At 24.1% G+C, this 15,419-nt stretch overlaps 5 protein-coding genes across 10 annotated transcripts in view; 1 reads left to right on the top strand and 4 right to left on the bottom strand.

The window, feature by feature from the left end:
* Positions 1-25: 25 nt before the first annotated feature.
* On the bottom strand, positions 26-1,894 carry LOC122712921 (F-box/LRR-repeat protein 4-like). Its single transcript, XM_043932953.1, is given in 5 exon segments — positions 26-628; positions 698-974; positions 1,048-1,559; positions 1,644-1,791; positions 1,793-1,894. Coding segments are annotated over 5 exon segments (1,470 nt in total). The 3' UTR covers positions 26-197.
* Positions 1,895-2,419: 525 nt separating this feature from the next.
* LOC122712550 (SET and MYND domain-containing protein 4-like) lies at positions 2,420-5,962 on the bottom strand. 3 transcript variants are annotated; one of them, XM_043932277.1, is made up of 11 exons: positions 5,800-5,962; positions 5,309-5,540; positions 4,998-5,181; positions 4,578-4,905; positions 4,164-4,413; positions 3,683-4,011; positions 3,525-3,598; positions 3,325-3,437; positions 2,903-3,194; positions 2,651-2,816; positions 2,420-2,582 (listed from the first exon to the last, which is right to left on the bottom strand). In XM_043932277.1, exons 1-11 carry the CDS (start codon positions 5,919-5,921, stop codon positions 2,435-2,437), a joined length of 2,238 nt encoding a protein of 745 aa, XP_043788212.1. In that variant the 5' UTR covers positions 5,922-5,962; the 3' UTR covers positions 2,420-2,434. The 3 variants fall into 3 exon arrangements, with proteins under 3 accessions (XP_043788212.1, XP_043788227.1, XP_043788220.1); XM_043932292.1 differs by having other exon boundaries at positions 2,903-3,028; positions 3,369-3,437; XM_043932285.1 differs by having other exon boundaries at positions 3,549-3,598.
* A 1,144-nt stretch (positions 5,963-7,106) lies between these two features.
* Positions 7,107-8,327, bottom strand: LOC122714036. Of its 2 annotated transcripts, none has more exons than XM_043935031.1 (3): positions 8,266-8,327; positions 7,931-8,151; positions 7,107-7,403 (listed from the first exon to the last, which is right to left on the bottom strand). In XM_043935031.1, the coding sequence occupies exons 2-3, from the start codon at positions 7,976-7,978 to the stop codon at positions 7,170-7,172; spliced, it is 282 nt and encodes a 93-aa protein (XP_043790966.1). In that variant the 5' UTR covers positions 7,979-8,151; positions 8,266-8,327; the 3' UTR covers positions 7,107-7,169. The 2 variants fall into 2 exon arrangements, with proteins under 2 accessions (XP_043790966.1, XP_043790961.1); XM_043935026.1 differs by having other exon boundaries at positions 8,222-8,326.
* A 982-nt stretch (positions 8,328-9,309) lies between these two features.
* Positions 9,310-14,582, top strand: LOC122712234 (solute carrier family 22 member 8-like). Of its 2 annotated transcripts, none has more exons than XM_043931716.1 (8): positions 9,310-9,779; positions 11,787-12,128; positions 12,364-12,611; positions 12,711-13,003; positions 13,120-13,489; positions 13,578-13,816; positions 13,884-14,059; positions 14,202-14,582. In XM_043931716.1, the coding sequence occupies exons 1-8, from the start codon at positions 9,777-9,779 to the stop codon at positions 14,514-14,516; spliced, it is 1,986 nt and encodes a 661-aa protein (XP_043787651.1). In that variant the 5' UTR covers positions 9,310-9,776; the 3' UTR covers positions 14,517-14,582. The 2 variants fall into 2 exon arrangements, with proteins under 2 accessions (XP_043787651.1, XP_043787641.1); XM_043931706.1 differs by lacking the exon at positions 9,310-9,779 and adding an exon at positions 10,768-11,409.
* LOC122712244 (mediator of RNA polymerase II transcription subunit 31) overlaps positions 11,998-15,419 on the bottom strand; it is a 5,407-nt gene continuing 1,985 nt past the window's right edge. Inside the window, exon 6 of one of the 2 annotated variants that reach the window (XM_043931738.1) lies at positions 11,998-12,141. The gene's annotated coding sequence lies outside the window, so the exon portion shown is untranslated. The remainder of the gene's footprint in view (positions 12,142-15,419) is intronic. The other variant, XM_043931729.1, reaches the window with a different exon arrangement.

Below are 15,419 nucleotides of genomic sequence, written 5' to 3'. Positions count from 1 at the left end.
TCTAGAAATGGCGCTGATTTTTCAATTTTTATCCTATTTTTATCTTTTTCACTATTTATTCTTAGTATTTTCGAAGTTTTTGAATTTTGAGACCAAAAAATGCATTGAATAATAGATTTATTTTATTTCTCTTTGTGATAATATATATTTTATAATACAATTAATTAAATATTTAGAAAAATACATTTATAAGAAATTTATATTAATATGGAATCTGGATGAAATGGAAATATTTCTTTGTAACGTGAATCTGTATTGTATATTTGTAAAAATGGTGATACTTCCTGGAATGTTTCAAGGTTAACTGCAGTTCCACCAATAAATAAATTCAAAATAATATTATTAGTTCTGTAATTAGTAGCTATCACTGCTCTTTTTAATGTAACATTTGTTATGTTACGACATCCAGATAAATCTAATATCTTCAATTGAAAGGAATGTTGAATAAATTTAGATATTGTTATATCAAAGAAACTACATTCTTGACACACTAGCTGTTTTAAATTATATAAATGTAATAAACCATTGCTGGTTACTTGATATAAATCACGTGTTATCAATATTTCTAATTTCGTAAATTTTTCTATAGCTGCTAAAGTATGATCTGTAATAAAATGACCTGGAACATCTGAAGATGATAATTTTGATTAAAATTTATATAAGTTTTGAAACTTAGAATTTATATGATCAAACTTACCACTAAGATCTAAGTAAATCAGTTGTTGACAATGTGAACTTAATTTACAAAGAATAGAGTTGCAAATAAACCAATTTGCACTTATTTTCAAATTTTTAAGATTACTTAATGTAATTACATGTGATATACCATTGAATTGTAACATACTAGATTTACCAATAATTTCCAATGTTTCTAATCTTGTAGAATATTTGCCAATAGCTTTTGTAGTTTTTTCCAAAGTATCAAAACATTCTGATATTATAAAATGTTTTAAATTATTTAATCTTGTAATTGCCTAAATATAAAATTCACAAATTATATTAGAAAACAAAAAAATAAAAATAAATTTAAAGATTTTTTAATTTTACCTCTGCAACATCATCATCACAAACATAATCACATCTTTTTATAATAATTTCTTTTATTGTATTTGATGGTAAATGTAATAAACATTTACCAGATATTTTAATGTCAACTAATTTAAGAAATTGTAATTGTCGATTTACTTTGAATAATTTTTCCAAATCTGTGTCGAAAAGATATATACAATCTAAACTAAGTTTCTTTATGTTATGACAGTTATTTATTATTGATGTTATTCCTGTTGAAGGTACTTGGAGATAACTGACATCAATGATTTCTAAATTAGGACATAAATTACCAATAATAGACAATGCACTTTCTCTACCCTCACAAAATGTTTTTTCTAAATATATTTTATTTAGAAATTTGCCACATCGTGATAATACTTTATTAAGAATAACTGTATTTATTTGTTTTAATTTAGTATTAGAAGCAAATCCCCAGGTATAATTTCTTAAATCTAATTTCTTTGTATTATGCCAAGATTTTTGACTTATTTTCTGCCATCTTTTACACACTAAAATATTATATATTAATATATAATATTAATATATTATAATGTCAATAAAAATTATTGTTTATTACATAAGATTATATATACCCCTTTCTATCCTAATTCTATCTACAATTGGTAAATGAAGGAAAATAAGTATTAAGCAATCATTATTTAATTTATAAATATTACTATTTATCATAGTTTCATCACATTGATTGTATTTTTCTAATAAATGTTTTTTTCTAAATTTACAGTACATTTTGCAATGTACTGTAAAATTGATTTGATGTTTCTAAATTATGCCAGATATATTTATCTGTCATAATTTTATATTTGTTATAAATTTTATATTTCATAAATTTTCATATTATTGTTATTTTATTCAGTTTATTATCATTAGTACGATTACAAAATAATTTTAAATTAAATGTTTATTAATAATAATATAAATATAAATATAAACAATTTCACTTTTTGGTTATGAATTAGTATTAGTATTATAATTATCTAATTATATTAGATTAAAATTTCAAATAAAAAATATTTAACGAAATTCATATTTATTTATACACTTTGATTTTTTAATCTATAACAGCTAATTAAAATATTTATAGTATTTTTTTATTATTTAAATGAAATAATATATAATATAACAAGCGCGCTCGTCAAACTTGTATATGAATGAAATAATTATATATGTACAATAGAGATAATTAAATTGTTTTTTTTTTAAATATTAATTTTTTAATTAAATTTTATTAAAAATGTTTTTTTAGTAAAGAATTTTAATGATATAAATAAACTATTATTATTATTATTAAAAAAAATATATTCAATATATAAAATAGAAAAATTATGAAATAATAAATATATAAATTTTTATAAAGTATATTTATTCATTTATTTAAATTATAAGTACTATAATTGAGAAATTGATTTTGTTTCTTTTTTACATCTTTATATATATTGCTCCAAAACCCATAATTAAGATTTGTAATTTCTTCTATTTGATTTAAAAATATTTGAGTTTTTTTTATTATTTTCCTGTAATAAAAAAACCATAAATATTATGATTATAAAATTATTTTTAATTAATAATTAAAGATGCTTACTTGTGTGTGTTTGTATTCTTAGTATTTAATTCTTTTTCTAAATATTTAAAACACATATCTGTAAGATTATTTAATTGATTAAGAAGTTCTATGCTGAATGACCCAAATTTTTCTTTAATTGCAGCAAGTGTATTTTCCAAACACATAATACTATTTATCCATTGTCCTTAAATAATTAATTTTTCATTATTATTTTTATATTATTATTAGAAAAATTTTAATCTAACTATACAATATAATATATCCACAAACCCATTATTTTATATATTTCTGCCATAAGATTTAATGTAATTGTTATGTCTTCATTATATTTATACAATACTGTTCTTCTAATATGCAAACATTTTTCTAATTTATCCAATGCTTTTTCTGGTTTACCTAAGTTAATATAAACTTCAGATATTTGAAAAATTTCATTAGCTTGTATTATTTTATTTAAAAGTGGAATTTGAGATTTGTCATCACAATCTAAACAATATGTAGAATTTTTTATATTACATAATGCACCATTACATTTTAAACATTTCATTGCATTAAATCTTTCCTACAAAGATGATCTTATAATATGATTTTATAATTTAATTATATGTTGCAACATATGTTAAAACTAATTAAAAACAAATATTACTAATTAGAATATTTCAAAAAATAAAAATATATTTTTTTATATTTACCACGAAGTATTGTAATTTTGGTAGAGTGCATGCTTTACACTTACAAATGAAGCAATACTGGCTTTTCAAAATTTTTTGTCTATTTTCTGTTGTCATATGTCTGTAGTGTGGACCTAATAGATGTTTTATTATTTCAATATATAACTAGTTAATATCTAATTTATAATAAAATAGATTTTATTAAATAAATTTTACTATACCATAACAATTAAAAATTTCTTCACCTTGAGAAATATCTCTTGATGCTCTGACAATAAGATATTGATTTACAAAACTAAAATTTAGTAATAAAAATATATTAGATACTAAAATATATAAATGTATATATATATATATATTATATAAATTTTAACATTACATGTTAATTATATTAGGGTCACAAGAATGATTCATTATACTTGCAGAAGGATAAATTCCTGTAGCTACAATATCTTGTTGAATCATGGAAGAATCATTTTTACTTAAAAATATATTTGATTTTGTAATGGCATGTCCATTACTAATAAGTTGAAGAATATATCGTAAAAGTAAAGAACTTATATAAAGTTGTTTGTCATTATTTGTTAAGATATTAAAATTTAAATTGAAAAAATTATCCAAAAATTTTTTCATTAAACTATTTTCAAAATTATTTATTTTAAAAAAATTTGTATACTTAAATAAGTATATAGTAAGCATAATAGCTGTCTGTAATTATTAAATAATTAAATATATTATATTATTATTATATTATTATTATATATTAATATTAAATAATTATTATTATAATTATTTTATTATATATAATTAAATAAAATTTTTTCTTTTCTAATATATATTTTTTTCAAAAATATACATACAATTCCATATATAGTTAAATCATCCATAGATAACTTGTCAAAATTAGTAACTAAATTTTGCATTTCGTTAAATTTAATCTTATCTGTTATAGTTGAACAAGTTAATAAAACTTTGAGAGCTAAATGTCCTATTCCAATTTCTTTCCAAAGATTCATTTGATTTCCAGGACATTCCCAGCAATGATACAAAGACCATGCTTTAGTTAAACAATTTTCATTGCAATAGAAAGTATTTAAACATGTTCTACATCTGAAATAATACAATACAACATAATTTGTATATTAATTTTTTATTTATTTAGTTTCTAAAATCAAGTTTTTAAAAATTTTTGAAGATATTTTAAAAAATATTAATATTTTAGTATATAAAAAAAAGAAAAAAATATTCTGTATCAATATAAATAAATTACTTACGGAACAGGAATGTCAGTGTTCAAATTATTACAATATTGGCAAAAACTATATGTATCATGATTTAATAACACAAAACTGATAGGTTCTTCTAAGAAAAGAATATCACCTTCTTTAATAAATTTGTTTGCTACTACATGTCTTCCTAATTTTTCATTATGTATTCTATCTATAGTTATAGATGCATTAGGAAAATTTGTATTTTCTTCAAATATAATTTGGGATTTTAATTTCAATATATCATTAGTATTGTGATGATGATGACATGTGACAATATCTTGAACACATGACTCAATAAATGTTATATTACATATTTTTTTTTCAATATTATCTGAAAGTTAATGAAATATTTTATCAAAAATTATTTCAGTATAAAAAAATAATAGATGTTTAAAAATGTAAAGTTATTTATTTATTATTTACCTCTCATAGAAGGTTTTATATAATTAGGATCATGAATTAATTGTTGTATTTTAGATAGTGTTTCTTTAGCTAAGTGATGTTTGCCTAATTTTAAATAACATTGTATCGCACGTAAATATAATTTATAATGTAATTGTTTAGGATAATTTAATTTAATTGATAATTCAATATCTTTTATACAATCCTTCATTATCAATTTGTATTGATTATATAACACATATACATCATAAAAATAAATTTTAATATAATAAAACATTATATATACAATCATACATATATAGAATAAATAATATTATTTATTTTTTACTTACATCATATCTATTTAAATAAAATAATGAAGCAGACCTGTTTGCAATTGCAATTGGTAATTCACAACTATTCATAGGAGCATAAAGAGCACATTTTGTATATGATTCAACACTTTTCATATAGTTCTTTGCTTGAAATTCTTTATTTCCTATTATCTTAAAAGATTGTGCTTTGGTAATAGATTTAAATTCTTTTTTATTATAATGATCTTCTAACCATAAATATATAAGCTTTCTAAACATGAAAGAATGTAAAAAATTAAATAATAAAACAAATAAAAAATAATTATATAAATAATGTCATAACAATAAAAATAATAAAAATTTGTTACAAAAATTAAAGATTAAAATTAAGATTATTAGTTGTTACAAAAATTAAGATTATTAAGTTATTAAAATAAATAAATATTAATATTTAAAATTATAAGAATTAAATAAAATTAATAATTTTTTATAATAAATATTAATTCTTTGTTACAATTTTTATTTCTTACTTTATATTTTGATCATTCCATAAGTGAATCATAATTTCATTTTCCTGTTTTATATTCTTTTGTAAAAGAAATGTTGATTTTGATTTACATGTAAGAATTTCTAATACCTTCTGCCACTCCATTATATATATTAAAAAAATATTAGGTTAAAATTTTAGGTTATTTTATTTTATAAATATTACAAATATTAGTATACTTAATATTTTTATTATTTATGTTATAATATCAAATAATATATAATATTGTTTAGTTAATATATATTGTAAAAATAACATATTTATTATATATAAAATGATATTTTTTATATTTATGTATTTATAAGAAAATACTTTGTAAGAGTATCATATACAAAAATAATAAGAAATAAACAGAAATAAATATCAAAAATGTTAGATAATTCATTTTTTTGAATTTTCTTGTTGAATGAAATGTAATTTATTATAAATATTATAAATAACAAAAAGTTTTTACAAAATTTTTTATGAAATAATTTATTATATAATATAAATATATAATTAATATAAGAATCAAATAAAGTAGTAGTACATAGATATGTTTTACAATTCATAATTTTTTTTTCTTTAATATAATATATATATATATATATACTATAATTTTAATTAAGATTAAAATTTTTAAGGATATAATTATTTCCAATTTAATAATCCAATTAAATAATCGATAAATATATAACATTTAATATTATATTACAGAACAAATAAAAATAATTCAAATAATTTATATTGAAATAATAATTATTATTTAGAAACTAATACATACAAAAAGCAATTTACAATACAGATTTGCTTTTTGAGGTAATAAGGTTTCACTTATAAATAAATAATAAATAATTCATACAATATTATTTACAAATAAAAATATAATAATTATTGTTCGTATAAGTTATAATTTAGTAAAATATATGTACAAAATATTTTGTGTGATTTCTAATCATTTTGTTTTTAAATATTTATTTTTTTTTTATAAAAAATATAAAGTTATTTATATAAACATTTTCATTGTATTATTATATAATAACGAAATTGAACATGATAGTTTTTTTTGAACAACTTTAATTTTGTATTTTTTTATGTTCTATATTTATAAATAAAAATAATGATAAATACAAAAATACGTATATTTTGATTAAAGTTTCGATTATTAATAGTATTATTAATAATTATTAATAATATTTTGGAATAATATTATTGAATGCACTTTCATAATTTGAAATTACAAAACAAATATATTCATTAGTTTTCATAATAAATTCGAATCATAATTTATCATGTTTAGATATATTAAGGACAAAAAAAATTTGTATTGATTTTACTGAAAATATTGGAATTGCATTTTAATAAATATTATTATTAAAACAAATCCGATAATAAATCATCATCGCCGTAATCACTGTAATCATCTGCTCCAGGTGGTACAAAAATTCCTCCGAGTACTCCAGAAAGATTTTCACCTAAACCCATTGTCGATGCAACTCCAAACACAAGTCTCATCATGAGTAATCTCATAAAATTCACTACATTCGTCTCTTTGCTTTGTAGAGATAACTGCGTTGTTTTCTTTGCTTTACCGTCAACGCATCGAATCTGTCGAGTATTTTGGATATTTAAAAAAATCAATATAAATATCGTTATCAATATAAATATTTAATTAAAAATTTTATTATTATTAAATTCATAGAAGAAAAAAACATTCTTATAAATATTTTTATAAATAATTATTTGAAAATTTATTTTTATTATTTTTTTTACTAATATAGTTAACATATTTCTTCAAAGTTTTTGTTATTTTATAAAAGATATTTTTTTATGTAGGACTTAAAATTTAAAAAAGTTTAATATCATAAAAATCATTAAATCACCATTTATGTAACATATAAAATTTATGAATTATAAATTAACTTTTTATAATAAATTTTAAATATATTTTGCATCATATATAAAAATGTAAAATCATGTTTTTCTGTTATATAAATATAATTAATAAATAGTGAGATTTGCATATTAATACTATAATTAATTGTAATACATGAGTCTAGGATTTGAATATATTTGCATGTAACGTATTCGTTAATTTCAAATTTTAATCGAGTTCGCGCTTAATCAGTACTTACGCTGACACAAGCAATGACAATTATTGTTAAGGCAAGCGTAATTCTCATTTTGCACTTCCGATGCGTTAATCACTTCCGGCGAATATCTGTGGATGCTTTTGCGATCGTTGGTCGCTCCTTTCCTCTTTATGTTCGTTTTGTTTCCCGCGATTTTTCTTGCATCGATAGGACCGTTCCAACTGACCACGCAGAGTGAGCAACGAGAACTGAACTATGCTTACCTGGGAGAAACGCATTCAGTTTTTATTCTTGTTAAATATTGACACTAATAGAGCACAAGTTGTAACATACAATCGAACAGATGAACGATGAGGACAAAGTAAAATAAGTAGTACCTATGGTCGCAGAACTGAAGTTATTCTACGATAACGGTACATGACGAAAAAAGGCATCCAGGCCACCTCTCCAGGTTATGTGATACGTGCTTACGATACTATATGTATAATCGCGACTGTCAGAGGGTCTTTACTTATAGGAATTAAAATAAAAAATATTTCATTTAATTATTATCTAATCAATAATTTAACTATTGTTTATTGAAGCGCTTATATTTTTTTTCCAATTTAATTCTGAATTTTAAAATATCAAAGAAAAATGATTTTATACAAAATAAATATAAATTTATTATATGCTCATTATATATTACAAGAAGTATAATCTAAATCGATTATTTTATGATTATTTCATTTTATATAAAGAATGTAAAGTTTTTTTTGATAAATGATAAATTTACATGTTTAAAACAGTCAAGAAATATTGACATAAATTTTTGCTTCTCTTCTAATAGCAAAACAAAATTTATTGATAATAACACAAAAGTATAATTAATATTTTATATTATTTTATTATTTATTTTTTGTATTACATATGTATGTATATTTATTTATTTATTTATATTCTATTTAAATTATTATTTATTCTATATAAGTAAATATCATTCACTTATACACGAAACACGAAATAGATCTATCATCATAAACTAGCTTTCATTACCATTCAATGGTTCGCGATCGTTAAATTGTTCGTCAATCATTCGACATCGTAATGAGTCTCACATGTCGACTATTTAGGTTTGTCGGACAGAGAATAAGATTGATGAATGTTAATAAATTGTTAGTTAAAAATGCTATCTGTATACATTCATATATCAAATCTTAATGAACACATTTTTTTTTTTTAGAAAATTTTATGAATTCAAAAAAAGTTTATCATAATTGAGTTATTAAATTAAATCAATTCATAAAAGACTTCTAATTTTAAAAAATCAATGTATTTTTATCCAAGTTTTTAAACTATTTGTTCCAAGTTTTAGTAAAAAATAAATATTAAGATACTAGAAAGATGCAATAACATATTTTACATATATAGAAAATTTTCTCTTCTATTTTCACTTTTATTTATATATTTATTTATATATATTGTTCTCGTCATTCGTAATGGCTAGTACATTCTCAGCATAATTCGATAGGCGAAAATAGATGGTTGCCAACGATAGTAGACAATCGGTCGGCCTGAACGATTGAATGGAAATGAAAGTCGTTCAGAAATAAGTAGCGGGTGTGACAATGACCGAGGTACGATCACCTCGGCGACGAATGATGATGCTAATGACGATGTTCGATTTGCGGTGAAGACGAAGGACAGCCAGGGAAGATTCAGTTGGCACGAGGGTTTCCTTTGGAATCGGTGATCGAGCGAACACGGAGAGCTTGTAATGAAAGGCAGGATGCGCTCGGGACCGGACGTGATGTTCTTCGCATACAGAAACAGTTCCAGAAACGAAGGAAACACCGTCGTTGGACTATGATGATTGGTACCCCTCCATCAAGATAATCGTGTCCTAAGTATGGTATGGCAAAAAGACGTCACCGGATAGGTTTTCATGTCTTGTCAACAGTTTGTACATTTATTTATGACGCGCCACTAATTTTGTCCTCATCAAGCCGGAAATTATTATTGTTCTTTTTCAGAATTTTTCTCTTATGTTTACTATTAATCTGGATGCACTGTTAGTCGATCCGTTGAAATGCACTCGTATGGAAAATTTAGTGTGAAAGAATTTTTTGGAAATTTATTTTAGGTAATTTTGTAAAATGAGCAAAAGTTTCTCCTATTTTGAAATAACATCGATAACGTTAATTTTAAACAGTATGATAAAAAATGATAAAATAAAGAATCGATAGAAAAAGAAGCAAATTGAAAATTGAAATGCGATTGTAACAAAGATTTTTTGCGGAGAAAAGCGATTCAGTAAAATGAAACGATCAATACTTATCAATGAGACTTTCAATTGCAACCTATACAGGTAAATGCAGAATGGAGTAAACGTCAGGAGTTCATAGACCCAGTCTGGCCTATTATTTAAGTTTGTGCATTTGCATACATTTGCATACGTATATCAGTTAACAATGAAATATACATTTTATATTAAATTTTACTGTAATTTTTTATCTTTTTTTATTTACTTCATTAAGAATATTTTAAAATGACAAAACTATAATTTTTAAAATAATATATACATATATCTTCTTCTCATATATTAATAATACTATTTTACACTACAAAATTGGCCGATCTTAAATCGATTCCTCTTGGTTTTTTTTTTGAAACCAGAAATTTTTTCACACTGCATTAAAAAGATGGAAGGAAAGAAATAAATCTTAAAAATTTTTTCCGATTTCGCCAGAATTATTTATTATTCTTTTTGTATCTCGTTCAGATTCATTCGGAAGTGGCGACCACGTCAATGTTTTTTCCCAGAAATACAAAATTCACGTTACGTCAATTTAAAAATCGATTATTATTGACAGAAGATCGTTTTCCCGTGACGTGAGTGCGTTAATGGGATACGTGTCGCCAAGCGTGAAACAATAGCACGTGTTTCTATCCTCGTTCGACTTGATACCACTAGGAATCGGTTCCTCTTTCGCGCTATCCTTCGAGAGAGAGTTACTCTTCTCTCTGTTAGTGCGTGTCTCACCCTCATGGATGACACTTTGTTGGGGGCTCTGCGTCGAAGTTTTCACTCGTTGCCACGAATTTCGTTCGTCTACCGCCTCTGAGTGATGCAGCACGTTGGTCATATTTCTCTTAAAAAAAATTTTTAAAAAAGTTCATCCTTACGTGTGCGTTCGTTCTTCTTCTTTTTTTTTTTTTTTTTGACCATAAAAATGGATAAGTGGATCATTGTTTCTCCTGTGCACGGAATTTCAACGTCTTCTTGTTTGGTTGGATTCTACATCGTGAATTGTGAATAAAGTACTATTGATTGTTTTGTGATTACGTGATTTTGTGTAAATATTGGTAATAAAAAGAAAAGAAAAGAAAAAAAGTTATTAGAAGAAATGAACGCGGAGGAAGTAAAAGTAGGATGCTTTCAAGTAGTCATAGTGCTGCTCCTTGGTATCAATTATGTCATAGTTGCGATGAGCCACGCATTGCCGGTATTTCATAATTATACGCCTAAATTTTATTGTCAGGTAAATTAATTCTTCTGTCTTTTTTTTTCTATTTATATAATTTCTTAATTGGTTAATTCAATTATTCGTTCATTTCATAACATCAAATAATTATTGAACTATTCAAATTGATTTAAACAGTAAAATATTCATTGCTTTAACTCGTAAATGAAATTTTGCTCTCTTAAGAAATATTGTTAATTGTTCATTCAAACAATTTACTTAACTTTTGTTTTAATGATAAATATATTTGTGTGAAGTAGCATAAGTAAATCGAATTTTATTTCATACGTGGTAACAAAAAAATTCAATTATCATCAGTCAATCAAAAATTGAATTAGTTAATACAATTGACTAGTTTCAAGAAATATGAAAAATATTTAAATTGGATATTACAGGCAAAAAATGGAACGAAACGAACATATGGTTGCCAAGAGCTTGGCAATATAACTCTTACAACCAACGAGACTTCCGGTTTAAAAGAATCTATGAATACAGACTTGTGTTTCGGCGAGTATCAATTTGCAACCGAATTCGGAGAGAATAGCGTAGTGACGGAATGGCATCTAGTTTGTGAAAAACGGTATTTGACGTTTCTTGGGCCGACCGTTTACTATATCGGGGTTTTAATGGGTGCTTGGATCGCTGGACTTTTGGCAGATCGTATTGGAAGACTTCCGGTTCAAGCGCTTTGTCTTTATACTCAGGGCACGATGGCTGTTGCGTTATACGTTGTACAGGTACATAAATTTCCTTAAAAAAAAAAAAAAAAAAAAATAGTAAAATAACGTTAATTAAAATATTGTTAATGAAATGTTTTTTTTTTTAAATTTTCAATTCGATCTTCATTATATTCATTTTAATTCGTGTCATTCGTTCAACGCGGAAAATAAAAGAAGCTAACGTTGAATACCAAATTAACAGAGGATAAAACTTTTTTTCTCTTCTCTTGCTGAATGAGAATCTTCATTTTAGAATTATCCCACGTTTTTGGCTCTTCGTGGATTACAAGGAGTCTTTGTTCAGGGTCTACAAAATTCGACGTATATTCTTTCTTTGGAATTGTTCCCTGCCAAGGCACGGACTTTCGTTGCATTAGTTATGCAAATTGCTTGGGCCATTGGTTTGATACTTCTAGCTGCACTCAGTTACATTATACCGGACTGGAGAATCTTGCAATTAGCAGTTTCAGTTCCCACCGCAATAACTGTACTTTACATTTGGTATATATAATTTTTTTTTTTTAGCGCGAAGAGCAAATAAAATATATATATTTTGAAATAGATTGATGTATGAATCTATGATCTATGAATGTATCTCAGGATGATACCAGAATCGCCAAGATGGTTACTGGCAAAGGGAAAAACAACGGAAGCAGATATGGCATTGGAACGTATCGCGAAATACAATATCTGTTGCACTAGATTATCTCGAAGAGAACACGTTAAATCGGATGCAAACGTTCTCGAGAACGCGATCCCGACGAAACCGGAAAGGAAGTCGCGCGTCTCGTGTCCAGACTTGAAGAAATCGAAAACCGATAACGAAATGAAAGAAGAAGCTGCGAATTTGCTGAATAGTAATACAACGGATACACTTCAACAAAAAGTTCGAAGTAAAAGATGAATCTTATTGAATATTTCATCAAAATAAAAAAATTTTTTTTATCAATTATTTATTATTTACGTTACACTGTAATTAACGAGAACAAAAATGATGTACACTTTCCAGAAACAAGTTTGAGAGCGATTTCAGAAAATTTAGAAAACAAGCTTGTCAAAACGGAATCGGAAGTGGAATCGAAGCAATACGAAAATGAAGAAATGGAAAAGAGGAATATCGCATCGAGCTCGAAAAGTCATCGAAAATCGAAATCGATATCCCAGCCAGCTGGAAGTCAAAGACTTTCGATGAAAAATGCGTATGATACCGTAGAATTACGGATGCCGATAAAAAAAGAAATAACGAGCAAAGACGAGTATAACAAAAAGTGTAATAAGATCGAAGAAAAATCCAGTAACGCGCAAACAAAAGAAGAGTTGTTGGAACTGTTTAAATCTATGCTATTGAAAAAATATGGTATTATAATGATGTATCAATGGTAAGATTTTTCAAATATTTTTATCAATCGATGCAATTATTTCTTTCTTATTTATATAATTATTTATTTATTTTTTCTTTTATTCAAGGTTCACATCTTCTATAGCATGCTGTGTCTTTATGACACTCGTTCCAAATTTCTCTTTTAATAGGCATATCGTTTTTGCATTAGGAGGAGCATTAGAAATCGCAACTTACGTGTTTCTCTATTTCATATTGTCTAGATATGGCAGACGATTATCAATGTCAGCATATCAATCAATTACAGGTGCGATTTGTATCTTATTAGCAGCCATAATTATCTTATCGAATCCCACAACTGCAATTGGTACGTACATCTTAATAATATCGTATTATTTTTTATATACTCGTTCACTTCTAATGATTATTTTCAGATCTCACGAAGACCATTATACTTTTACTCGGTAGAATAGCAGTAATGAGCACCGTTTCCATAACATACTTGTATACGGTCGAGATATTTCCAACAGTTGTGCGAGGAACTTGCTTAGGCTTATGCATCGTTTTCGCGAAAATCGGCAGTTTATGTACACCACACGAATTATTATCGGTAAGATTTACATTCCAGCAATTAATTTAGAATTAATTAGCGGAACGTACAGAATTGGTATAGGGAAAATTAAATACGATTCGACACGAATTTCTCTTTAAAATATTCATTTTGAAGTAATAAATGTAATTTTCGTTTTAAGGGAGAATATTTTCCAGTTACCATTCCATTAATAATTATTGGAATGCTCTGCTTAGGATCTGGGGCATTTGCTTTAATTTTACCAGAAACTTTAAACAAGATTTTACCAGATACAACGGAAGATTCTGAACTGCTGATTGTAAGAAGGAGAGATAAAGAAAAGAAAAATAATGAAAATTTAAACAATGAGAACGCGCCTGATATCGAGGATGCTTCGGAAAGGGAAATACTTAGAGCGAAATTGTTTTCGGAGGATTGGGTGGATGCGGGAAATGGCATTTTAGTGAATTTCACAGAGAATAAGAATTCTGAGTAAAATATTTCAAATTTTATATAGGATAAATTAATATCACATTGTCATAAACATATTGACAAATTGTGATTAATCATTTGGTAAAATGTGATTATTTATGTATTATGGCAAAGATTTATTTGAAATTTATGATATTTTTTTTACTAAAATATTTGAGGTATAAATTCTTGATGAAACAATTACAATGTTTTATGTTTAGTTTTTTTTTGTATAATTAATAGTTAAAATTAATTATTTAATTTATAATCATAAAATATGTATGCATGTGCATTATTAATTTACATGTAAATTAAATTCATACGAATTTAAATTATTAGTGAAAAATGATACAATATTTTTTATAAAATAATAATTTTTAGAAATATGTATCATTGTGTATTATATTCTTCATGTATACGAATATGTTAGATTATTATAATAGTTTATAATAATCTAATATTATTTATTATCTGTATGTTTAATGTATCAAATGTTAGAAAAGTTATAGTAATCAATCAATTATCACTGCCTATTATACATTTAAGTGCTATAAATTAAAATAATTAACTAAGTGATATAAATTTTTTAATTTTTGCATTTTAGAGGCTGAATTAACGATATGTAATAGTTTTTTTTAAATATTATTCTTACAATTTTTTTTATTATCATTAAATATATTTGTATATATAATTATGAAATTAATTTACAAAAATAACATTTTGTACAAGTGAAATCAAAATAATATTCTTATTTTATTTTTAATTAGATATTAACATATTAAATTAATAATTTTGTATATAAATCTAATAAATGCCAAAGTTTGCATTATAATAATTTAAATTTAAGGATTAAGTATTGTAAAGATTATTTTTATATAATAAACATATATATATATATATATGTGTGTATATATATATATATATATAT

The sequence above is a fragment of the Apis laboriosa genome, unplaced genomic scaffold (assembly GCF_014066325.1).
Source record: "Apis laboriosa isolate Shangri-la unplaced genomic scaffold, ASM1406632v1 scaffold112_cov148, whole genome shotgun sequence".
NCBI lineage: Eukaryota > Metazoa > Arthropoda > Insecta > Hymenoptera > Apidae > Apis > Apis laboriosa.
Note: the sequence above shows the minus strand (reverse complement) of the source record. Positions and strands in the feature narration are given on the sequence as shown.